Consider the following 25,473-nt stretch of genomic DNA (forward strand, 5'->3'; position numbering starts at 1 on the left):
CACCCAGAGGTATCTGCACTGCGTGCCACAGGGGAGAGGACAGAACAGCCTCCATGTATACAAGTAATTTTCTGCACTGGTGGAAGTGGTTTCAAAATACTCTTGTGTCCTCTAATACCTTGGTCATTTAGTCCTGCTCTGGTTTCTCCGCTCAGATAAAAGGAATCAGCAGGATGCCAGAGCCTACAGAAAAATGATGACAGCAAGATATCATGTAAGCACTGAAACACTACTGTGGTTTTCTCAACCTAGGCTTTCAGGAGCAAACAGAAGAGGCAGAAGGATGTTACAAGAGGCAATTGTTCAGGTTTTGAAAGATGTTCCTGTGCCACAGTTGGCCAGCTAAGCCAGCTGGTTTTTTGTTCCGCTCACTATCTGAAGTTGCATGGATGTGTAAGGGAGAATCTGACTCAGTCCCTTGTAACTGCAGAGACAATGAGCTGGATCACAAGCAGAAGAAATACGCTTTCTAGTATCATCATCAACTCTATAGAAAAATGTGCAAACAGGCATTCTGCTGCTGTGGCACAGCTTCCATTATTGGTGCTATCTTAATTTTCCTATGGAAAAATCAGAATCAGAAGTCCTTATTCATAAAAGTGATGGCTCAGCATCATGAAAGGTGATGTGCCTGCACATTTTTTACAATAAAGCTAGTGTCTGCTTCTTTTAAAAATGCTTCTTTCTCTAACTTGCACTTCCAAGAATGTCCACAGACAAAATTATTAAGTACACACCAAATACTTTAAAATTTCAGAAGTTTATTGTCCAGAATACCTCACATGGTACAGTTAGACTTTTTTTCTTTGTTACAGGGAAATCAAGCAAAACAGTAGAAATGTATATAGTAAAACAAAAGCCCAGCCTAATAATAGCCCTTTACATCCACCAAGTTATACTTCAGAAAATGGCTAGCCAAACATGAAGAAGTAGAGCATCTGAAAGACAGTTTCATGTTTATGGTATAGATTCTAAACCAGTATTAAGAGCATTTCTGTCTGTTTTGTTAATATCTTTTTTTTTTCATAATAGCAAATTGAAAAAGGTCTACGTGGATAAAAAGTTAACTACTGCAAGACTTTCAAACCTCAGTTATCACCTTATAGGTTGATAGTTACGGATAACAGAAGGCACATGACATAGTATTTAAAATATACAGAGACCTATTAAAATCCAAAGACTAAAAGGAAATGGGAACCAAAACTCAAAATTCACAAATATTATTTTTGCATTTCCTAACCTATATTCTATAAGTTTGCATTCAAGCATTTTACAGCTTTTTCAGAAGAAAAGTGTAACACACCCAGAAAAGACTTCAAGGCTTTGCTTTGAGTTACTTTGTTGCTGGTTTTTTTTTTTTTCTTTTAGTAAATGGAATATAGGATAATCTAAACGATAATAAAATGCAGATGCATTCTCTCACTTGTTACTAGCGCCCAATAGACCCACTGCTGAAGGCTGAGTATGAGTAAGAATATGAAGAGCTTGCTGAGGCATCAAAGCTTCCTCTCCTAGACCCACTGCGTGAGCCTGAACGTGAGCCAGAGCGAGAGCCAGAGCGAGAGCCAGGTGCCGAGGAGACATTGTAGGGACTGGATATGCCTTTGGAGGAAACAGAGGCTGCTTCCAACAGTTTAAGCCCAGTGATGTCTTCCACCATTGAGCGGTTCATTGCATCTTTGTAAGATATTTTCAGCTTGGTCTTGGGGCAGGTCAAAATTTTGGGATAGCTGTTGGTGTCTTGTAATTTCTGGGCAGCACGGCCGTCAATCAATCCATTCCTAATGGCTTCTTCAGTGGTTATTCTTCCACGCACTTCCGGGTCCACGAGACCTCCAGTGAGGTACTGGAATTCAAGGAACCGCTGCCCAGCCTCATAAGGCAGCCATTTTTCCTTCACTGCCTCAGCTGCTGACATCCTCTTGCGTCCGCCCTTTATGCCTTCGAACCCTAAGAAGGCCTTCTGGGCTGGTTTGAGACGTGTGGCCATATCCTGATCGATGATGCCTTGGCCAGTGGCTTCCTGGAGCGAAAGCCTCTGGCCAGTGGTAGGGCAAATAATGCCACCAGTGCAGGCCTGGGCTTCAAGTAACCGCTGCCCGGTGATGCTATCCACAATGCCCCGCTGTATAGCTTCTGAAATGGAGATCTTCTCCAAGTTTTCCGTGTCAAATATGGCTGCAATAGGGCTGCACTCATCTGGGGTCTCTGAGAAAGAACCGCTCCTGATCACGGAAGAAGAACTCCTGACACTCAGCACGGTGGGAGACCGAGTCACAGACTCATGCCGGAACACCTCGTCAGTGCCATTACGGCAGGAAATCATGTCTGCAAACTGGGTCAGGCTCAAGCTGCCAGAACGGTACTGGTCAAAAAACTTCCTCTCCACCAGGCCTTTATCAATGGCGTCTTGGATGTCGTACTGGCTACCTGTTTTTCTGTCGACAAGAACTACTCTGCTGCTGCCATCTGATCCCGTGATAGTTATTTCTTCCCACTCGCACTCCTGTTCAGCTAGTTCTGTGTAGGTGTCATAATCAATGAGGCCTTTGCTGTATGCCTCCTGAACGGACATCTCCCGGTTTGTTTCTGGATCTACAATGACCACCCTGCGCTTCCTAAGGGTGTTTTTCTGCGAGGTGTGCATCACCTTCTTCTTCTCTCTCAGGGGCAGAAGGCAGAGCCCCGTTGCATCATCCTTTATGCATCTTTCTTTCAGCTGCAAGTAGGTCAAATTTTCCTCTGTGTTGGGATCAAAGAACCCTTTGGTGTCATCACTGGGATCACTGAGGATCTGGTTGAGCTCCTCATTGAAGTAGCCACGCTTGTAGGCTGTCTCTACTGGCAAGCGGTAGCTCTCTTTGGGGTCGATGATCCCGCCAGTAGCGATCTGGGCCTCCAGCAGACGAATGCCATGGCCTCTCTCTATGAGCTCTTTGTTCATTGCTTGGAACAGAGAAATGATGTTTCCAGTTTCTGGGTCTTTGTACCCAGTGACAGCTCTTTCAGCAGAGAGAAGTTTCTCTTTAAATTCAATTCCAACAAGGCCTCTTTTGTAAGCTTCCTCAACAGGCAGCCTCACGTTGCTGACAGGATCCACTATGAACCCTGTGGCTGCCTGGGCTTCTAGGAGTTCAAGGGCTGTCCCCGGCCTAACCAAACCTATTTTCATAGCCTGGTAAATGCCAAGTTTCTCTTTAGTAGCCTCATTGTAGATACCAGCAATACAGCTAGAGCCTTGAAGGAAATCAATAATTCTCTCACTCACTTCTTCCACTGTAATTGCACCTCTTTCCAAGTCATTCCTTGTTGATTCCTTAATGATTCCAGCCTCAAGCAGTGCATCTGCTGAGACAGGCTGCCTGATCCCTTGGAAAGACATACTCCTCTTCTGCACTGGAAGGAGGAGCAGACCAGTGTGTGGTTCAATCCTGCATTTTTCCTTCAGCTGCATGTAAGTGACTGCCTTTTTGGTGGTGGGATCAATGAAGTTCTTTGTATTGCCTTGGCAGTTGTTTAGCATCCTGTATAGGTCTTTGTCAATCAACCCACGGGATAAAGCTATCTCTTTGGGTAGGAAAACACTGTTGACAGGATCAACAATCCCTCCTACAGCCAGCTGGGCTTCAAGCAGACGAATTCCGGTTTCTCTGTCAACCAAGTTTTTCTTGATGGCTTCAGATACCGGCACAGTTTTGCCTGAGAAAGGATCCTTAAATCCTGTAATAGCCTTTTCTGCTGTATAGATCTGCTCTCTATCATCGAAGTCAATCAGATCTCTGGCGATAGCACTGTCCACTGTCAGTATCTCATTCCGATGTGGGTCTATCACACCTCCTGTTGCTGCCTGGGCTTCTAGGAGCAGGACTGCGTTTTCTGCTGTTAGCAGCTGATTCCGTTTGGCCTCAACAAAAGAGTACTTCTGTCTGGGTGAAAGGGACACCCCTGCAATAGCACCTGCCCCTTTGAGGTAGGGTTCAATGTCAGCTGCGACCTCTTCCACTGACCTCTGCCCCTTCAGCAGTTTATCCAGTGTGAGTTTGTCGATGAGCTGACACTCATACAGCTGCATGGCTGTGATCTTCTTCCGCAGCCCGCTGAACACCAGCTTGGAGGCATCAATACAGAAGTCTTCCTCGGTCTGCGTAGATCTGTGAGCCCCATATGGGCGCTGCTTGAGTTTCTCAATCTCTCTTTGCAGCCTGAGACGCTCTGACTCCAGCTCTGACTGGTTTTTGACAGCGGTTTCTTCCAGTCTGCACCGGTATCTCTCCTCAATCCGTTTGATTTCCATCTGCAGCCTTTCAATCTCACTCCTCAGGCTGTTCTTCTCCCTCTCACTCTTCTCCTTCTCACACTGGATCTTCCTTATGGATTCCTCTGTTCGGGAGTGCTGGCTCTTCCACTGATTGAGGTCATTCAGAATTTGTTGCTTCTCACTTTCCAGGCGTTGCTTCAAACGTGATTCTGACTCCAGGGTAACTTTCAAACGGTTCAGCTCCTCTTCCAATCTCTGCAGTCTGGCTTTGTCTTGCTCCAAAGCACTCATTTTTATCAGCAGGGTTTCTCTTTCTTGCATAATGTGACTATACTGATTTTTGGATTCTTGAATCCTACTGGATGCCTACAATTGTGGAGGAGAAATAAACCAAGAAAGGATGGTTAGAGTTTGTGCTGGTTAGAGTTATGCCCTCTGCCCACAATGCTCTCCAGCCTGTCATTTAACCTGCAGCAAGCTCCCACTGGAAAATATTCTAGTCACAGCAGTGCCTTATCCATGATTATGGACACACATAAACCAGAGAAGGCACATTATCCCTTCACTTACACTGTCTCCAGTACTGCCAGAGACTCAAGAGACTTCATTCCATTACCCACAGCCTAGATCTCAGCTGACTCAGTTCTCTAACTTTTTGATACTTCTCACAGTACACTGACAAATACACAGAGCATTTAAGACTCATAAATAGCCTGATGCTCAGCAGATGTCCTGGCAGTCCTATTAATCCAGGGGAATTTGCATCAGCTAAGGGCTGGTCATATACGGATAAAAAGGAAACATATGACTCAATTTTTGCTTTCCTGTTAGTTTCACATGTCATTCCAAACAATTTTACCTGTGTTGCCTTCCATTTTAATTCATGCAGTGTCTTCATATATGCACATGCACAAACGCCTGCAAGCATGCATGTTTGTATGCAGTCCATATTAAACTGAATACAAATTTATCTACTTGTAACACATGCATATATATTTATTTATATATATACACACATATATATATGTATGCACAGGTGTTATATAATCCCAAATGTTAGTATTTTTTTAATATCAGTATTAGGATTTTTAGAATAAAGGATATGAGAAAAGAAATGTAAGGGACAAGTCGAGGAGAAAAAAACATTTTCACAAGTGCTCACTCATATACATTTAAAGAGTAGCTCTTTGTAGAAGAAACTAGGCAGAAGAACAAAATATTAAAAAAATGATTTCTTCAACTTGTTTATGTTGTCACCTAAAGTTTAAGAAATAAGGGCCAATAGTACAATTTGCAAATGGCCTTAGTGACTTAAGAACATAAGAACAGTCCATGAAAGATAGGCTTTTAGTACCTGAGGTACAGCTGACAACATGACTTCTAATCCTCACTTGGAGTCAACACCTTACCCAGCTAATCAGCACCTTGACAGCTTGTTGGTCTTGGGGTTTTTAGCCAGTTTTGTTTGTGACAGCACTCAGGTCAGCCTCAAATGATGGCTTTAACCCATCCTGGCTGAAACAGCCTGGGAAGCACACAGCCAGCAGGGAACTGTTAAAGCACAGTGGTACTCCACGTGCTCCCATTTTTTCCTAGGATGGTTTGCTGGACACTGGCACAGAACACAGATTTCTTCTGGGGCAAGGCCTGAGAACAAGGCTCTCCTAGGTGATGAGCACTTATGGCTCCCTAGAACAGGGAGTAAAGAAGTGGCCAAATCCTGCCATTTTTATTTAAAACTTAACCAAGAGGAAGGGTCATAAAGGGGATATTAGTCACAAGTACAGTGACTTCAAACAGCAAAGGGTGAATTAATTTGCTCAAATCAACACTGCAATTAATTATGTATTTGAGAAACAGTAAAGCTGGGATCAAAATACGTGTGAATACCTCTAGAGCTTGCTTTTGGAATTTTTCAATTTCCTGTCTCAATTTTTCCCTTTCTTTCTGTAAATCATTAAGCAAGCCCTGAAGTTCCAGGGTTTGCTTGCTGCTCATCTGAAGCTGATTCTTTAGTTCAGCAATGGTGGTATTTTTCTCATCAACTTCATTCCTGACCATTCTGAGGTCATCGTACTCCAATCTAACATTTCGCAGCTCCTCCTCCAGTAACAAGTGTTCCTTGGTAAGGTTCTCGGTGAGAGACTGAAGCCTTTCGATCTCTATTTTGCACTCATTCAAGGCTTTGCTCTTTTCCTCAGAGGTTTTCTGTAAGTGCTCATATCGTAGGTGAGCCTGCTTTAATTGCTCCTGTTCTTGGACCAACTGACGACGTAAAGCCTCAATATCAGATGTGTATTTTCTCAACTCCTCCATGTATCTTTGCTTCTCTCTCACATGACCATCTAATACTTCTCTTTGGTGTCTAAGGTCATCTTCATTCCTCTTCTTTACAATAGATACTTCCTCTATCTGCTGTGTGAGATTAGTTATTTTAACCGACTGGTCTCTCAGAGATCTCCTCATGCCTTCAATTTCCTCCTCCAGCTTTTTCCTCCTGGATGTTTCCTCCATTAAATTTTTGTTCTGTCTGCAAAGTTCCTCCTCCAGCTTATGTTTCTGGATCTGCAAGTCTTTTACAGTGCTCTGGAACTTTGCACTTTCTTGATCCCTGCCTTTTTTCTCTTGTGAAACTCTTTCATAGTCAATTTTCAGTCTGGCCAGTTCCTGCTCTTGGATCCTCAGCTTGTTAATTGTCTCAGTTGCACTTGTGTTTGCTTTCTGCAGGTCAAACTGGACTCTTTTCAACTGACTGTTCTCATCCTCCACTTCTTTCCTCTGACTTGTTTCTACATCCAACAACTTTCTCAGCCTTTCAATCTCTTTGTTTCTTTCCTTAATGGTTTTAGAAGCATCATCAAGTGACTGTTTGTATCGCATGCTTTCATCAGAATGTCTCTGAATAACTTGTTTTAGCTCAATCTCCAGCTGCTGTTTCTTCTGAGAAAGCTCTGAGCCAGCTGCCTTCTGCTGCTGAGCATTCTCTTCTATTTTCCGTAGATTATCCGTTGTCTGACTTATTGTATTCTTCAGTCTCCTAATCTCCTCACACAAATTCCTATTTTCTCTCATGGCATTATCAAGCTGCGTTCTATAATTATTTGCCTCCTCTTCCTTTTGCAAGGTGACCTGGTGAATTGTGTTCTTTGTGATATTAATCTCAGTTTCATATTTGTTCTTTAAACTAATAATTTCCTCATCATAACTGTTTCTTACCTTAGCCAATTCATTTTCAAGTTCCCATCGGCTTTTAGCCTCTTCCTGAAGCTGAAGCTTTAGCCTTTCCAGCTCCTTAGTTTTATCCTGAATAGTTGAGGCAGCCTCCTCAAGAGCCTGCTTGTATCTCGAGTTGTCTTCCCCACGAAGCTGAATGATCTGTTTCAGCTCCAGCTCTAACTGATGCTTCTGCTGCGACACCTCAGAACTGCAAGCCTTCTGCTGGAGAGCATCTTCTTCTGCCCTCCGCCGCTGGTCTGTTGTTTGCAGAATGGCATCGTTCAGCCTCACGATCTCATCCTTAAGGTCTCTGTTCTCTCTTGTCAGTCTGTCCACCTGGGCTCTGAGGCCTTTTGCATCGTCATCTTTTTGTGCAGCTATCTGCTGGATTGTTGTCTTCTTAATATTAATTTCTGTTTCATACTTGTTCTTTAAATTACTCATCTCCTCGCTAAACTGGTTTCTTACCTTAGCCAGCTCATTTTCATACTCCCTCTTCCGTGTGCCTTCGTCCTGAAGAAGAACCCTTAATCTTTCTATCTCGTACTCCTTCTCCTTGATGACCTTCTCAGACTCTAACTTTTGCCAACCAAGGCTGTCTTTCTCATTTTGCCTTGTTTTTTGCAGTTGGTCATAGTCATTCTTCTGCTGCTCATATCTATCCTCCAGCAACTTCCTTTTCCTTTTCTCATCTTCAGTCTCATAAGTCAACCTGGTTATTCTGTCATTTAGATCCTTTATTTGGGCATAGCATTTGTCTAGATTTTGCTTAGCAGAATTTCCATCCATTTCAGCTTGTCTTTTCATTTCTTCCAAACTCATCAGTTTTGCCTTGAGCTGAGAAATGTCCATCTGGTACTTCTGCAGATTTTGCTCCAGGAATTTATGTTTGTTGTTTGTCTCTGAATTTGAATCCCTAGCAAGCCTGAGTTCTTCTTCCAGGAGCTCAATTTTGGTGTTTTTCATCTGCAACATGATAGCAGAAAAACAAACAAACAGAAAAACACCCATAAATATTTGTGACAACTGTTTCAGAATCATCACATGCAATAAAATATACATTTGTAACACTGACAACTTTTTTTTTTTTTTTTTTTTTTTTTTTTTTTTTTTTTTTTGCTGCTTCAATGAGAGCTAAAGCCAAGCCTTTTTATTTAATTGTCATCAAGACAAATTCTGGAATCCTTATTAATTCAGAGTCAAACCTTATTCTGAAATCAGCATATAATGATTTTCAGAGGGGAAAAGATACTTGATGTGGGGGGGAGAGATGCATCACTGATAGTAAAATGTGGTGTAGCAGAAGTTTACCAGCAAAGTATGAAATGGTCACCTTTAGAATCTCCCCAGTTTTCAAACAGGTGAAAATCACATTCCATATATGCAATTTCTTTATTGGACCTCTCTGTTTCATTGAGCTGTATCAAATCATAGGTGCTTCTTTCCAAATACTTTGGAATGCAGTCTAAAACGAGGTGCCCTCAACCACGAGGAGCAAGTTTTCAGCACTGAGGTAGCTGTTCTGTCATTGAGGTCAAGGCTGGGATAGGCAGGGAAGGATTGCTCGTGTGCCTGGATGAGCACCTCTTTATCTACCAAGAGGACCAGTTCCCTACCTTACTTCAAACACCACCTCAGAGGTCACTTTGTAAAACACTGTACTCTTTCACAAAAGATGCACATCACTGCTAATATGCCTCCTTTGTAGGACACCTCTGAGTTCTGGATATAGTTTTGTGAGCTATTTTACACTGTACTTTCTGCCTCTGATCAGTGATAGTTTTTTAATCTGTAATAAAAATGAAAGCTACAGAAAATAAGAGTTACAATACCTTCAAATCCTCCATGCTCTTTAACATTTCACTCAGGAATCTGTAATAATCTCCTGATCTTGTAAGAAGCTCTATATAGCGGGACTGAGCCTCATTAGCCTTGAAAAGAAACAAAATTGTTAGCAGCTTGTACTAGAGTTAGACATGAACATACCTATGTTCAGACCATTTAAAGGATTCCAATCTACTTGAGCAAACACACCACTTGACAAAGTAAAAAGCAGATTCATCACCTCACAAATTCACACGACTTTCTGAGGACCTCAAAAGTGTAAATTCTTCTTGTGAAAAATCCACACCTTTTTTGGCTTTTCAGGATTGTTTGCCCCTCACTGCTGATGTGATATTAAATTCAAGCCTTCATCCCCTGGTTCATCACGCTCTTCCTGTCTGACAGTCACAAGTAACCCAAGTCAAATTTCTAATAGCAGTTAATTCCTAGGCTGAAAGTGACTAAACCACTCGGGGCACAAATCTACCTTTCTCACACTATGCATGCAGCGGACACTGCATAGGGATGAGATAAATTCCTGAGGGCTAATCTAATGTCTAAACAAGCCCAGGTCTGATTTTACAGCACAGTGACTATTCTGCACTAATTCGTTGTGCTTTCGTGCTTGGCGCACATTACCAGTGACAGTGCTGAGTGTTAGAATACAGCTGGGAATGACTCACAGGGGCTCACACAGACAAATGTATTCAGAAGATTGAAGGGGAGGAAAGAAAGGTACCTCTTGTAGAATCAGCACTGCAGGAGACTGAACCACACTCTTCTTGATAGGTATGTTGAGCAGTGTTTCTAATCCCGAACTGTAGGAAGCAACCTGTAGTTCATAATCCTGAAAAACAAGACAAAAAACAAGACCCACTTAGAAACTGACAAAGAATTCTCTGTGAATCTATTTCAGAATATGCAGGTTTTGGGGTTTTTTTTTTGGTTTTGTTTTCTTAATGAAAAGCTGTATTTTTCCCTTGTTTGTACTTCTGACCATGTGCAGATGATTCTCTATCATAAACAGAACCCCTATGGAGATTCATGGAGGAGAATAACAAGGGAAAAAGAGGAAAAATGTTTTACAAAAGCAAGAAGATAACAGTTTCTGTAAGTTGAGGGCTACACAGAGATGAAAAAGATTCAGAGGAGTAATAAGTCTAGGTACTGCTATCCACCAAAATTTCATCAGAAATAACAGTCTCTGCATCTCTTTTGTATCACATATGCCATGTCACACATAGAGCAAAATCTTTGTCACAGAGAGTAAGTAATTAAGCTGGAAGAAAGCAAAGATATAAAGGTGACATAAAAATGCAAAGACCACAAAACCATTCCCTCTGTATGTTACTGGTTTTCATGGCTATTGCACACCATTCCTCCTGCTAATCTGCATTTGTCTTGCCTCCTACATCAGATCCTAATCAGACCTTTGTTAAGTACCAATCTGCTCTTGACTTCCTTATGTTTTTTTTACATGTGAACTGGAAAGTTTGGTCTGGCTAGAAGGAGGCTTTGATTCACCTGAAGAGAAGCTCTCACTGATATCTGCTGCATGATCCCATAGTCTTCAGGTGGCAAGTACATAAATTCCTTTCATTGTGTTTTGTACTCAGAAGTACTTCACCCCAGCAATTTCTGGACACACACATCAGGGAGCTGACTTTTCACCCGTCAGCAGAGCAGAGACAATGGGATGTACCTGACCATGAGAAACCACACCCCACAAAAATGCTGAGATCCAAGTACCTTAATTGCAGCTGAGCACTGATCTGCATGCTTGAGAAGCTCCTCAACTTTGTCTCGCTTCCCACAGATTTCACTGTGCAAGTTCTGTCAAGAAAAAAGTGAGCCATGAAACACTCCTGTAAGATTTACCAGTATTTCCTCCTGTACATGCTGCCTGCATCAGAAAGCACCTGCAGCAGCAGACTACTGCAGCTCCTGAAGCTGAGACCTGAAATTACCTGTAGCCGGGCAGTTTTTATAACACCAAGCTCTTTGGGCATGAGAAGGTTTTTCTCAGAGAGAACACCCAGCAACTGAAAAACCCCCAGGTCTGGGAAGGCAGAGTTCCTTGACGTTAGCTTAGATGTATTTACTTGATTTTTATTTTTGTGCTGTAATTTGTCCCGTAAGTTGCACCATCTTACAGTTCCTTTAATTCAAGGCTGATGTGTAGAAGTGTCAGTGAATTTGTAGGAGCCAAACACAGTCCTGTTCATAATTTGTTGCAGTGCTGACAGAAAGTAATGAGGACAATAATATTTCCTCCCTCCTGCCTTCTACATATGTGCTGGTTTTTGGTAGCTTGCATACTTTATAATTCAAAACAGGCCACTGTATTGCAGACTGCGTTGATACTGATATTTTCTGTATAGCAAAACAATTCAAAATCCAGATAACTGAAGACAACTCATTTAGATGCTGCATACCTTCTGATCATGTAGGTATCTCATGATAGTGTTGGAATCACACAGCTTTGTGGACTCAATAGAATCCTGCCGGCGCTTGGCATCACAGATCCACTTGGACAGAGCCTGGTAGAGATCTCGGTAGGTTTTCAGCTGTTTGATCTGCCTTTCTAAATCCCATGATCTAGGAAAAAAAAAAAAAAAAAAAAAAAAAAACAAGGGAAAAACATGTCAAAATGGAAAGTCCATTCTCTTTCTATCTCTTTACACAGTTTTCAGAAATAAGACACAGAAATAAACTTACACAAAACTATAGGAAGCTCTGAAAAGGAGATTCTGAACAAAATTTTTAAATAAATGGGAATTGTACTGGTTGTTAGTCACCCAGTATGGGGTTTCAATACCTCCCTTTTGAGCAACTCTGTAATAGACAGAGGTTGGGCCTTCCTGTCAAAAGTGAGGGATGAATAAAACTTGTAGTAATAAAAATCAAGTTCACTGACTTCAGTACTCTTGTTCTCAATTTTCACTGAAGAGCCAGCAACTAGTTAAGACCACATTTTGTCCTCAGATAAAAACAAAATAAAACAAACTAAAACAAGCCATACCCCAACCTCCACCTGTCCCCCTCAAATGTTTAGAATATGCTTTCAGTTCACAATTCAGGTTCAAGATTCAATTTTGTTACTTAATTCTTAGCATTATTTTTATCCCTCACATATAGGGTGTTGAGGAATAAGCAGGGTTGCTTTTTTGAGGGGAAAAATGCTAACTGGAAGCACTTAATCCAAGAACATTAGCAAGAATTAAAAAAAAAAATGGAACAACTCTTTAGCACATAGGTTAGACACTTGCATGGCTAACTACATTTTTCTGCTGGGTCTTACACAATTCCTTTTGAAGCATAGTTCAACCTATTCACAATTGCTCCAGTCTCATTTCCCTGAAGTCACCATTTGTCCTTTGGAAGTAAAGATTAGTGCACATCAGTTCTTTTAGACTTCACTGCTAAGATGATCTTGGTGGCAACAGCAATAAGGAAAAGGCCATGAAAACATGAACAAACCTGTTATCAATCTGCTTATCAGCCCTCTGCCAGCGGTCTATTAGCTGGGTAACTTTGTCACAGTACTTTCCAATGTCCAAGTCATACAGAGTGTATGACTGGCAAGACTGTGAGTGAATTTGAAGTGTCCTCTGCAGCTCATTTTCCAAGGTATTCAGTAATGACTTCTTCATATTTAGGTCTGCTTTCATTTTCTGGAGAAAAAACCAAAATGTTGTCATTTAATTTGTTTTTGAGAAGATACTGATATTTAACCAATTTAACAGCATGCACAGCATGTTGGGAACTAAAGATGTTTTTAACTCAGTAAGGTATGTCAGCTGGACTTAACCTATTTAAAGTGATACACCTATTTTGGTAAACAGTTTGGCTTAAAAATGTGTTTAAAGCTAGACTAAATAATTTGCTAAACCAAAGCCCTCTGCTATTATATTCTGACGCCAACCTTTCAGTTTCTCAGAACTCTGCAGAGCAGTTACCATTGCAGAATAAGTGCCTTGCTTGTTCCTAGAAACAACTGACTAGAAAATTTCACTGAAGTATAAAAGATTCCTGCACTTGCAACAGCTGTGGAATCAAGCCTCAGGAGTGCCATATCCAGTTTTTAAACATGTAAAAATCTGCACAGATTTTTTTTTCCTATTTACATTTTTATAAACACCTTCCATAGAGATGTTTCTTCACATACACACACTTGTTTAGGGTACACATACTTGCATACTGTGGGTATCACCAAATGGAATATACAGCACAGGCAGTGGTCTGCCATCCAGTCACAGGGATGGCTACAGCCTTCAGTGATATGCTCAAGCTTTTTTTTTTTTTTTTTTTTGTGTAGTTCAAATTTACAGCAGCTAAGAACAACTCCCAGCAACTGAACTGCAGCTGTCATTTGACATGACAAAAAGGTAACTGGGTTGTGCTCCATTTGCACCACCTACACACTTTCTCCCTACTAAAGGTAAGAACAGAAAATAATGAAAGAGTTCTTGCTCTCCCACATGCATTCAGTGCACAAAGGGATCAGCAGATAAAGGTGGATGAAAGACTGGATCTGCAAAACAACTTTGTGCTCGGCAAAGCAGATATTTCCCTTTTCCTCTTGTACAGGCTAGATAGTTTTCACTCTTAAGATTTGACCTAGACTCTGTAGCAGAATCAGAACACTCAATAACACTCAGATTTACTTGTTACACCTAGAGGACAACAAGGGCAATTAACAAGGCTGTATGCAAAAAAGGAGATACTGCCCTCAAAACTACATTCACTAGTAATATAAATAAACACAGATAGTAGTGTACAGAAATGGGTTACAGAAACTGTCCATGCAGCTGCCCTTGCTGTGGGGGCAGCAACAACGAGGGGGTGGAAGAAGTAATAACCTGTATATTACTTTCAGGTTAATTAAAATAAAAAATATTCTATTATTTCATAGAATCACAGTTTCCTGAGCTGGAAATGATCCAATGGATCATTGAGTCCAACTCCTGGCCTTGCACAGGACACCCCAAAAGTCACACTACATGCCTGAGAGCACTGTCCAAATGCTTCTTGAACTCTATCAGGCTTGGTGAAGTGACCACTTCCCCGGGGAGCCTGTTCCAGTGCCCAGCCCACTTCTGGATGAAGAATCTTTTCCTGTTATCTAACCTAAACTTCCCATGCCACAGCTCCTTCCTGTTCACTTGGGTCCTGTCACTGGTCACCACAGAGAAGAGATCAGTGTCTGTCCCTCCTCCTCCCCTTGTGAAGGAGCTGTAGACTGCAGTGAGGTCTCCCCTCAGTCTTCTCTTTTCCAGGCTGAACAGACCAAGTGACTGTAGCCACTCCTCATACAGCTTTGCCTCAAAGCCCTTCACCATGCTCACAGCCCTCCTTTGGACACTATCTAATAACTTTATTTTTTTTTAATCTTGTGGCACCCAAAACTGCACACAGGACTCAAGGGGAGGCTGCACCAGAACAGAGCAGGACAATTCTCTCCCTTGACCAACCTGCAGCACTATACCTGACTTACAAAACATTGTATGCCTATACAAAAAATACAAGATCAGCATTTCTATCTCCTATGTTTTTGGAAGGGTTTCCCCCACCTCAATAGATCAGTGCTGGCAGCTACCAATTTTGTTTTGCTATGTCCTTGGGTTTTGGCCCCTCACCTTCAGACAAGCCCGATAAGCCTCCACTTTATCAAGATCCAAAGGAACAGTCTCTTCTTCAGACAGTCTGATTTCAAAAACTCTGATCACATCTTCTGTTTGCAGAATAACCTGGAGCAGACACCTCAGAGCATTCAAGCTAAAATAAATGATAAAAGGCAAATCCATTATGGACTAACGAAGGAACAGTGATATTTTTAATTAATTGCAGATGATTGTCTAGAGAGAATAGGTAACAAGGACTTTCTGTGATACCCACACTTCTTACTTTCTTTTTTTAAAGTGTTACAGAAACAAGAAGAAATTCACCCAAGTGTCTATTTCTATCAACATGCACACAATTTGCAAAGAAGAAGGTGTAATTTTACACTACTGGTAACAAAAGGCAGCTTTCTGGACTAAGAAAGTGAATATTTATTGCTATAGCCTCAATTTACTTACCTGTCTAAGTAGCCAGCAGAAACACCATTAATGTTTTCCAGCTTTTGGAAGAGGGCATTTATCTCTGATTGCAAGTACACATACTTCTCACAGCCTCTGAAGTTAGGCAGCAAGTCCTTATGCTTATTGAGGGTTTCAGCCATTATTTGAGAGTCGTTCTGCACACCCTAAGGAAAAAGAGAATGCCCGGTTTACACATTTTTGGTTGACTGAATGATCATTCTATTCTATATTCATATGGAATTGGTCTCCTTATCCAAGTCTACTCTAAATATAACCAGCTTGAGTGAGGACTGAAGAGGTGGCTGAGCGTGCTTTCCTCAAGGAAAGCAGTTTCTTTTTTGTCTACAATAGGTCATATGTCTTTTTGAGCATCTGCACTCCAAAACTCAGCTCTGACATGCCAAGGTCCTTCTGCTCGACCTCATTACCCCATGGGAATTTCTCATATGCTCAACAACTTGTACCAATCTTCTCTCCATGGTCTACCACAAATCTAAATAGCTAGGAGAGGGATAGTAAGTCTTGTGTATCCAGCCTGTATCTCACAGACAGGTGGTTAAGTGAAGTCCTTGGAAAAGGAATGTAATGGCACTTAACGCTGGATGAGTCTTAACATGAACTCACAGCCACCTCACAACAGTCTTTCTGTATTCCTTGCCTGGCAGAATTTGATTTTTAAAATTTAAGAGTCAACTTTTTCTACTTAGAAGGTAAATTCTAAACCAAATCATTATGGTTAGCTTTCAACTGAGAATTTTCTGCAAAGGATGTGTGTCTTTCCCAGCTGATCATAAACAGAACTGCAGAGCACAAAATCATACTGAGCTTGAGATCCTCAAAGACAAACATCCACAGTTACCTCTAAGTCCTTTATTCTGGCTGAAAAGTCGTGCATAGCCCCTTGATCCACTCCAAGAGGAGCTCTTTGAACCATCTGAATCTCGGAAGCCTCAATTTGACGCCGAAGTTTCTGAAGCTCCATCAGCAGCCAGGCCTCCTGCTTCTCATACTCTCGGTTTCTCTCATTAACAATAACGGTGTTTGAGGAACCCAAGGGACAGGTCTCAGTTGGGACCACTGCAAAATCAATTAGGTAAGCATCAACTGCCAGAGAACGGAGCAGTAATATGTAGGAGGCCAAGGCAGTGCCCGAGTGATCCAAGCACTGAGTCAATCTTAGAACTAAGGACAGGTGGGAGATCTGGGCCCTTAGGCAACTGTTTCAGGCAATGAAATCTCTCCTCCACAAAAATATAAACTTGGTTCCTAAAATGCAGCAGTAAGATTATGCTTCCTAATAACAGAAAATGTATCACATGGACTAAATTCGTAACATTCTCCCAACAAGTTCCATGAATTTTGGAGCATTATTCCCAGATTCCCACCAAAGGAAGAACAAAACCTTCCCCCGTGCATGGCCAGTTTTGTTATGTTGGGAGACTGCAGAACAGTTCTTCAACATATTCCCATTCATATGCTGAAGAGAACATTTTCACATAAAAAGAATGCACCACCCACCACCTCTGGTACAAAGAAACCCCAGCAATCCAAACTCCACAAAAGCCAGGACAACAACAAACCTGTTTGTGGCTGTCGTGGTTGATTAGGCAGTTGAATGATCAGGGTTTGGTAGTGCTTCTGAGCATCAGTGAACTGAGTCTGCATCTTTCGTTTGTCTTCATCACCAAACATCTCTGAGCCTTGGCTGTTCCTGAGGAATTCTTGATAATGGATCTCCAGGTCAGTTATTATTTTTTGGTAATCTTCCTTACGCATTGTTTTCAGCTGAAATAAGGAAAAAGGGAATTTTGAAATAAAAGAAAAAAGAAAAGCAATTGGGGAAGCTTTATGACTAGTTAATCATTAAGGAACGAACTAATAAACCTATAAAAAACACAAAATAATCACACTTTAATAAATCCTAACTAGGCTGCCTCTAAAACTATGGTGCTAAGAGTGTCATCTGAGTTAATTTATCCTTGTTACCATCATTTCATACCTTAAGAGCAGTTTGAAATTCTACCTCTTACTCTGTTTATCCATGTGGGAACAAGTACAGCAAGTATGTAATCAATTCCCTTAGCAAATCTTCCTGCTTATCTGTATTGTGTTTGAGTAGGAAAGCATTCTGTTTCTCCTTTAATAAAATTTCACCTTCCATATGTGCAAGTGTTTGTGCAACCTAGCAAAAGTGAGGCCCATGGTTTTGTAGAACATACATCTGCACAGAGTCTGCTTGGGACAGCAGACATCAGGCCATGGATGGCTCTGAACTGCAGGCAAGGCCAGCTGGTGTCTTACCTTGGCAATAGTCATGGCTCTGATTTTCTCAATGTCAATCATGCAGTAATGCCAGGACACCAGGCTCTTCATGTTGATATACAGCTGGTTCCACAAAGCTAAAATAGCTTCATAGTATTGCTCAATTCTGGCATGAGAAAAAAAAAAAAAAAGAGCACGATCAAAATCCATTTGTCCTCGTAGCACAGCTACAAAACATCCCAAGCAACATCCACCAGATGTGGAATGTGTTAAGGCTCATTCTCTACTTGAAAAAATCTTGGAAATTAATTTACACATGACTTTCATTAGTACAGATGAGAAAAAACCTTGTAGACATTAATGTTTAAACATTTCTAGGCCCCAACCTAGACCCAAGCAAGTTTCACTGAAGTGAGTTTCCTCAAGTCAAGGGTCTAGTCCTTAATCCCCCACCTTTAGGGGCAGGGGGAGTGCACTCTGATCAAGGCACAGAACATGTTTTGTGACTGGTTGCTGTTTTGAGTGAACTCTAATCCCAGTGGCAAGTGTCCAAACTCAGGCAGCAACTCACTTGGTAGCAAGATCCACCGCCAGTGGGTTGGGGGGTGGGATGATAAGACTGACAGATGGCACCAGCATATCCACTCCTCCGGGGCCGGTCACCAGCCACTTGCTGCGCTCGTTGTTGTCCTTCAGGATACACTCATCCCCTTTGCGCACCGTTTTCTGGAAGGGATGATGCAGAACAATGTTTTTCCTTAGTTAAGCAAGGCCGGGCTTCCAGGAGAGACAGACAAGGAAGATGCACCTAGATGACAGAAGCAGGAGTACTCCCCACCTGCCAGGTCTGGGTGTGCATCTCAGCTTCCTACTGGGGCAATAGAGCAGTACAGATCAACCCTGTCTCTCTGAATGAATTCTTTCCACATGAAGAAAACCCAAAAAAGCCCAAGAGTGAGGCAAGGAACACTCTGAGCAGTTGCCAGTCTGGTAGATCATCAGACCTGGGGCTTGCCCCTATAAGGACTGAATGTGGACACATGGTCTGGTAAGCTGTGCAATCATGCATGGCTTTAAGCCAGTGAGCTGAAGGCATGAGGATATTTAGTGCTGCATCCATATTTGCAAAGGGACTGAGACTGAGTGTGGCAGAGCCAGATTCACCAGCTCCAACTGCCAGAAATCCTGATACCAGGCAGCCATAGGTGTGGCCATGGTGCAGGAAAAAGGACATAAGCAGAAAGCACATCTAAGTTTACTGCTAAGGAAAAAATACAGAAATAAACCCTAGCAGCCTCAGTACTGAGGAGGAAGAAAAAACATCATCATTCATTTCACAGCCCATCCAGAAAATAATACCAATGAATAACTGTATACTCCTCACTTTTGTTAGATGAGTTGTTCACCTAAAGATCCAGAGAGGCACTGGAAAGGTAAGAAATCACCAAAAAAAAAGCTGTGGACCTTGAGAGGCATCTGTACAACAATTCTAGTCTTATTACCAACAAGACTCTTAAGTTCTAATTTGAAATATGAGTATTACTAATAGTACTTTTGACTTAATTTATTAACCAATAAGAACCTATTTGTTTATTCATAATGGCAAGAAAGGCAGAGCTTCTTCTGTCAAAGAAATTCAAGCTGACCAAAAGCAGATAAAGGGGTTACACCTATCAGCTCAATGGTTTGCTGACTAAGTAATCTGCAATTTTCTAGTCTACACAATGTTCATTCAGAGCCAAAAAGGGATACAATACCAGATCCTGCTTGTAGTCACACAGAGCCTTGAGGATAATGGGCTTGTTACTTCGATAGTCTGGGTTACGTGGCTTCAGCTGCACAATCTTCCTGGATTTATTCACCAAACTCTGCACTTGCCTCTTGTATTCAAGAATTCTCTCTCGTTCATTCTGCAAAGATTATTTGTATGTTATAAATTTATTGTAAAAAGAAAAGGCATCTAGTTCCTACTGTTTTATGAAGAGAGGGATACATTTGGAGCTTATAGTAGGCAAAGCTTACTTTAGCTCCAATGGGATGAATCTTTGGCCTACAATGTAAAACTGCAGTTTTAAAAAGAGCAGAGAAACATCTAACAAAGCATCTTTGCAGCTCTGGAAAAATGCAAAGTTTGCAAAATTTACATGGCAGGTTTTTCATACAGATCTTCAACGTGGTTAAAGTGGTGCTTAAGAAACACAGGCACAAATTGAAAGAATCTAACAAAATGAATGCTAACAAAAAAAGGGAGCAATTACACTTTCAAACCTGACTTCATCAATTGGCCTTTTACACCATTGACCATTTTTTCTCCAATTTGGGACTGTAGTGCTCAATTAATGATAAGAAAACAGCTAAGAAAGCTGACTTCTATCCTTTCAAAGAGACTATGGTGATAGTGATATGATGAATCATTTAACACATGCATTTATCCTTTGAAGAAAAATCTATTCTATCACCTAAGAATAAAAGTATTCCTTTTTTTTCATTTGTTAGCTTGTCAGGAACTTGGGAATTTGTTGGACTTGTTCCAGACTTAAAAATATAATAGTCTGAAGTTCATACAGTAATGTATTTAAGCACTGCAGTGCACTTGGGTTTACATTTGGTATCTAAAGAGGGCAGCTGATTTCCCAGAAAAGCAGAACATAACCTGTCAGGCAAGTGTGACAGTACCTCCAGCTCTTTGATCTGCTCCAGCAAAGTCTGCAGTGACATGCTCTTATCACAGATGAACTTCTTTCTGATAGAGTCTTGTAAGTTTTTCAGGTAGCACTCTGTAGCTTGAGCCTCTTCAAAGAACTATGGGAGAAAAGTTGTGAATTTGGCTGTGTATAGCTCTTCAAAATATCTGCTAAAAATTGATGGACTCCTTTAATGAGAAATCCCACCTCTGGCACAACTTATAACATAGCAACAGTGTGCTATGCACAATAAATCTATCTTTGATGGGATTCATGTTTTTTTTAAAGTAGTGTGAATTTTCCATGTCACTACTCACCTGAAAGTAAGCTGCGTTCTCCTTCAGATGAACATCAATACATTTGGTGATTTGAAGAATCCAGCTCCACTGAGTTTGCAATGTATCCATGTAGGCCTAAGAAAAACATTCACATATGTAATATACACAATTCAGGCCACCACACTGATCCCTCTCCCACATCTAGACTCAACCAAATTACCTACACTACACACAAATGCAAATAAAATATCTGCTAAAACAAATTCACACACATCAGAACAATGTAATTCATGCAAACAGCTTCACAACTTCTAAGCATCCACCTAACTGAAATGAATTAAATACCTGCTTGTGAGACACAAAGAGAAACCTGTTCATGACCTGAATTTGTTTGATCAAAATAAAGCCCCAGGAGCATTAACAAAAAGGGGTGAAGCATGCAAATGGTAGTGGAAATAAAGTATTTCAGCTGCAAATGGCCATGTTCTCCTTCTTTCAGGGAACACCTCCAAACATGGCATTTTATTCTGCTTGTTTTGAGATTCAAAATACTCACAAAACCATAATGTATATTCTTTAAAAAACTTCACACAACTTTCATTTCACTGCTGGAGCTTAAAAGAATCTTTCCTTTAAGAGAGAAACTGACTACAGGAGAAATAGGATTTTACACAATATGATAACAGTTAATCAAGTAAACACACTGAAAGGCAGAAAGGATTTTTTTTTCCTTTTAGCTTCTTCAGTTGCAAAGTTCTTACACACTCTTGAAACTGCAACAACTACAGCATTTCCTAATAAAATGAAGTCTTACAAATTGTTGCAGCCTTTTTAATTAAAAAGTAAGTGTACACCAAGCTGTGAAAGCAAGAGTCTTGGCTAAGCTGTAGAAAGGCACTATGAATTTCAGCTGCCAAAAGTATTTGCACCTGGATGAAACATAAACCCTCAACAAAGGGTGTGGCTTTTTTTCAAAACATGCCTACTAAGACAGCAGAACAGCAATGACATGCCTTCCTACTGTAACTTCTGCACTGTAGTCAGCTTAAACAAGATTCAGCAATTTCAACGCACTCAGATAACTCCCTAAAATTAGAACTAATTTTTGCTTGCATCTGTCACCATGCAGTTGTTAACAGCAAGGTTTGTAGAGAAAGGTAGTAACATTTATTAGAGCAGCTCATACAGCTGGGTAAAATGGACATGATTTTGGTCAGGCAAACCCTTCTTGAGCCCAAATGCAGCACGCTGTATGTGAACTTTCACTGAGAACTTTTCCCATATGGCAACTAAAGGAGCAAGTGAAATCACACAAAGTCTAACTCACCTCGATTTTGTCTGAAGCAGGATGCTGATTGAGCACTAGCTGGTCACTTTCTTGCTTTAGCTTGTTGAGTTCTTTTTCCTTAACCTCCAGTTCACTCATACGTTTCTAAATAACCAAAACACAGCATTAAACAAACTCCAAAGGTACACTGCACAAGATGATTTGCCTAAAATTTCCCAGATAGTTGTGATAATGTAAAATTATCCCCTCTAACACTATAAAATGTTTCCATTAGGTGTACTGAAGTTAATTATGAAGTCAGTAGAATCAAAGAAGGTGCAATCATCTCAATTCTAGTCTCTAGGCTTGCAGTTTCAGAGAACAAAGCACACAAAGTTCTGCCTTTCTGAAGAATGATGGAAGCAAAAATGACTGCATCTTGCAATATCCAGAACAACTGAACAAAAAAAGGCACCTCCATAATAGCGTGAACTTTAATTCCTTTTTCAATCTGGTGATAAGCACCAATACTGGTTAAACAAACACATATGCTCAATTTCCCTACACACCCACAGATGACAAGGAGCAGGGCAAACTACAGCTGACTGTGCACGCAGTGTGCTGCTGGCAGAACTATCTGAGGAAGAGATGCTCTGCTTCCTGGTTACAGATAATCAGGGCCAAATACAGAGACCTCTGATCCCTGTGTAGTCCCAACAGGGAGAATTAAAACTGCTTGATTCAAGTGTCTTAGTTTGGCATGCCAGCACAATGACTGTGAGCTCAATCTGAAGGTGATCACTGGTCTGTACCAAGAAGGCCACATTCCAAGGTCAAAATAAACTATGACAACTCACAGAATGGGAGCAAAATCCTCCAAAAAATGTCCTGTCCTGACTCAAAAGGTTATTGCATAGTATTATAATGAAAACTGTTGATAAAAACCCCCAGGAACTTCAAGAGAGTGAAGAGATGCCCTGTGATGAGTCTCTCCCAAGAGAGGCTTTTCCTCCCTGACTATTTCAAGAGAGAGGTGATGGAAAGCACGGGGAGGTTGAGCTCTCTTACAGAGAAGGACTCCTGCTTCCTGGCAATATCAGTGTTCCTGTCACTCCAGTCATAGAGGAGCTCCTCTTCCTCACAGTCATTGATCCACATGATCTCTCTGCTGGTGGCCTGGATGAGGTTCTGGAATTGCCGAAGCTGATCCATTCTCTCAAAGGAATATTTCTGCAAGGAAGTACAGCAATGAGAAGCCATAAACACATAAATTCCTGAGCTGGGTGGAGAAAGAGAAGCCAAGAGCACAGCACGGCTTTTTTTTTTTTTTTCTTTTGCCTTTTTCTTTTTTTTTTTTTTTTTAATAACAGTAAAACACACACATCTGTAAAGCCTGTTGGCAATGAGCAGCAGATGTGCCTGGGTTTATTGAACCATGAAACCTGTTGGCAATGGACACTGGACAACATGTCAGGATTTATAGAACAATGGAACTTGATGTCAGGAGCTTCTCAAAGTTATGTCAAACACACGTGCAGCAGACATGTAGGCAGGCAAGCAAAAAGGCATGGAGGGAAGTACAAGAAACGTCTGAACATTTAACATCCTTTTTACTTGCATTTGCAGCTCATAGCTCACCCTTGATGTTATAGCAGCATCTTTTGCACCATTGACACTTCAAGAAAAAATTCTTTATCTTCACATCATAATACACATCCTGTTACTTGAAATTAGGTTGTCAGGAATCAGATTCTGATTCCAAGTGTTAAATAAATCATTTGCACAAGATTCTCACTGCATTTTACCTGAAGATCCACAGCAAGGAAGATGCACAGCCCTACACAGAATTTGGTTCTAGCCCCACCTCTGAGAAACTTTTTAAGCTCCACATACAGCCTGATTTCATCACTACATTTACCCCCAATAAGGAGGTAGAGTTGTACTCTTCACCTGCTTAGTGACCAACTCCCTTCACCAGGTGCAAACTAAAAACTTCCTTGCGAGAATAAGTCAATTATAGAGCAGACAATGAATTAATCTCAAGTCCATGACTCAAAATGAATCTTTCAGAAACTACAAAGCACTTTCAGTTTACTGCTGAATAGAATTATTTAAATATGCATCTGTCACTCTGTCAAAATCTGAAAAGCCCCTTGGCAATCACATAGGTGTTAATAAAGCAAACAAGGTGTCAGAAATGACCACATCCCATGCTTACCAGCAGACCTTCATATTCTTCCTCCAGCTGATGAACCGCAGCCTTCTCCCGCTGTAACAGAGACAGCAAATACTTAGTGAGCCTTTTACAAGTTGTCTATTTGCTGGTATTTCCTTTACAGTGTCAATATCATAATAACTGCAGGTGGTAATCTGCAAATGCCTGCAAGAGACATCTGTCAATAGCAGATTTACTCCACTGGATGACTCAGGAAATACAAAACCAAGGCTTGGACAAATTTACTACTCTCAGGGATGCTTGGAATATAACCAAGTCTGCACATAATCTGTAATACCAAAACAACACTCAGAACTGGATTTCTTCCTGCACCAAACTCCTACACCAGCTAGTCCTAGAGCAAGCTTTGAAGATTGGACCTGTCTGCTCATATTGTATTTTATACTCGTCCACAGTCTTTATCCCCATTTCTATGGCTGGGAACCTGCCCAGCCTTGGAACTGGTATTCCACAGGGCAGACTATCACCTTTCCTATGTGAAGCAGAAGGGAAAAGGGAGCAAAATCCTTTTCACTCTTCAGCTTGGTTGAGAGATCAGGGCTCCGGAACAGACTACCTTTTCTTTAGATTGAACTCTCTCCTGCCAAATAAGAGAAAAGATGAATGGAAATTAAATAAGCCTCCTCTCTCCTATGCCTAACTGCTGGGCTAATAGCAGAGTGCTGAGGACCGCATTTTCAGTCACTTCTTTATTTCAATCACAAAATTCAGAGGGCAACAGAAGTCTCAGAGGAGAAAAAAAAAAAAAAAAAAAAAATAATACCAACACTTAAGAAAAGCTTTAATCTTAGCCCAGAATTTGGGCATTTTTCACAGAAAAAAACCTGATGACTCAAGGCTGCATCTGAGCACCCATCTTATTCTTTCACTTTCTTGTTTAATATACTGAGACAGCAAGTGAGAAAAATCATTCTTTGTCATTTGTCTCACAAATAATATGGCAATATTTATTTGCCAGCCTTGGCACACAACAACAAAAAGCTAAATAGCTACTATTTTTTTTTTTTAATTCTGAGGAAAGAAGTGAAACACAAAATCATTGAGGAATTAAGAGTTGAAAGCGGTTGCTATCATGACACCAGTGCTCCCTGAAAAGAGGATGAACTTTTCAACATTCCTTTTAGACCAAGCAATGTGTAAGGGAGGACAGTAATTACCAGATCTGTTTTGACTTTGTCCAGGTGCCAACGATAGTCTCCGATGGCATTGTGAGTTCTCCTGTGCTCACCAATTTGTTGCTCAATGGATGCTGCATCAAACCCCCATTTCACTTGCTCCATTTCAACCTGGGAACAAGAAACGGGATTGGTCTTTCATTTCCAATATTACTGCCTAAGTTGGAGCATAAGGGAATTCAACTGAAGG

The 25,473-nt window shown here is 41.1% G+C and overlaps 1 protein-coding gene across 3 annotated transcripts in view; it reads right to left on the reverse strand.

Annotated features, from left to right (window-relative positions):
- Positions 1 to 1,001: 1,001 nt before the first annotated feature.
- The window catches only part of DSP (desmoplakin), a gene marked incomplete at its 5' end in the record, with an annotated part of 38,496 nt that continues 14,024 nt past the window's right edge, over positions 1,002 to 25,473 (reverse strand). The window contains 20 exons of one of the 3 annotated variants that reach the window (XM_083855310.1): positions 1,002 to 4,624; positions 7,943 to 8,440; positions 9,307 to 9,405; positions 10,038 to 10,145; positions 11,048 to 11,131; positions 11,734 to 11,896; positions 12,779 to 12,972; positions 14,938 to 15,076; positions 15,379 to 15,545; positions 16,241 to 16,458; positions 16,962 to 17,166; positions 17,683 to 17,809; positions 18,215 to 18,369; positions 19,401 to 19,553; positions 20,320 to 20,445; positions 20,645 to 20,740; positions 21,933 to 22,037; positions 22,941 to 23,102; positions 24,091 to 24,141; positions 25,266 to 25,394. In XM_083855310.1, the coding sequence (XP_083711436.1) occupies positions 1,430 to 4,624; positions 7,943 to 8,440; positions 9,307 to 9,405; positions 10,038 to 10,145; positions 11,048 to 11,131; positions 11,734 to 11,896; positions 12,779 to 12,972; positions 14,938 to 15,076; positions 15,379 to 15,545; positions 16,241 to 16,458; positions 16,962 to 17,166; positions 17,683 to 17,809; positions 18,215 to 18,369; positions 19,401 to 19,553; positions 20,320 to 20,445; positions 20,645 to 20,740; positions 21,933 to 22,037; positions 22,941 to 23,102; positions 24,091 to 24,141; positions 25,266 to 25,394 (6,174 nt within the window). In that variant the 3' untranslated portion in view covers positions 1,002 to 1,429. Of the gene's footprint in view, positions 4,625 to 6,148; positions 8,441 to 9,306; positions 9,406 to 10,037; positions 10,146 to 11,047; positions 11,132 to 11,733; positions 11,897 to 12,778; positions 12,973 to 14,937; positions 15,077 to 15,378; positions 15,546 to 16,240; positions 16,459 to 16,961; positions 17,167 to 17,682; positions 17,810 to 18,214; positions 18,370 to 19,400; positions 19,554 to 20,319; positions 20,446 to 20,644; positions 20,741 to 21,932; positions 22,038 to 22,940; positions 23,103 to 24,090; positions 24,142 to 25,265; positions 25,395 to 25,473 lie in introns of all 3 variants that reach the window. The other 2 variants (XM_083855309.1, XM_083855308.1) reach the window with 2 other exon arrangements.

This window comes from Zosterops lateralis, assembly GCF_965231275.1.
Source record: "Zosterops lateralis genome assembly, chromosome: 1".
NCBI classification, from domain to species: domain Eukaryota; kingdom Metazoa; phylum Chordata; class Aves; order Passeriformes; family Zosteropidae; genus Zosterops; species Zosterops lateralis.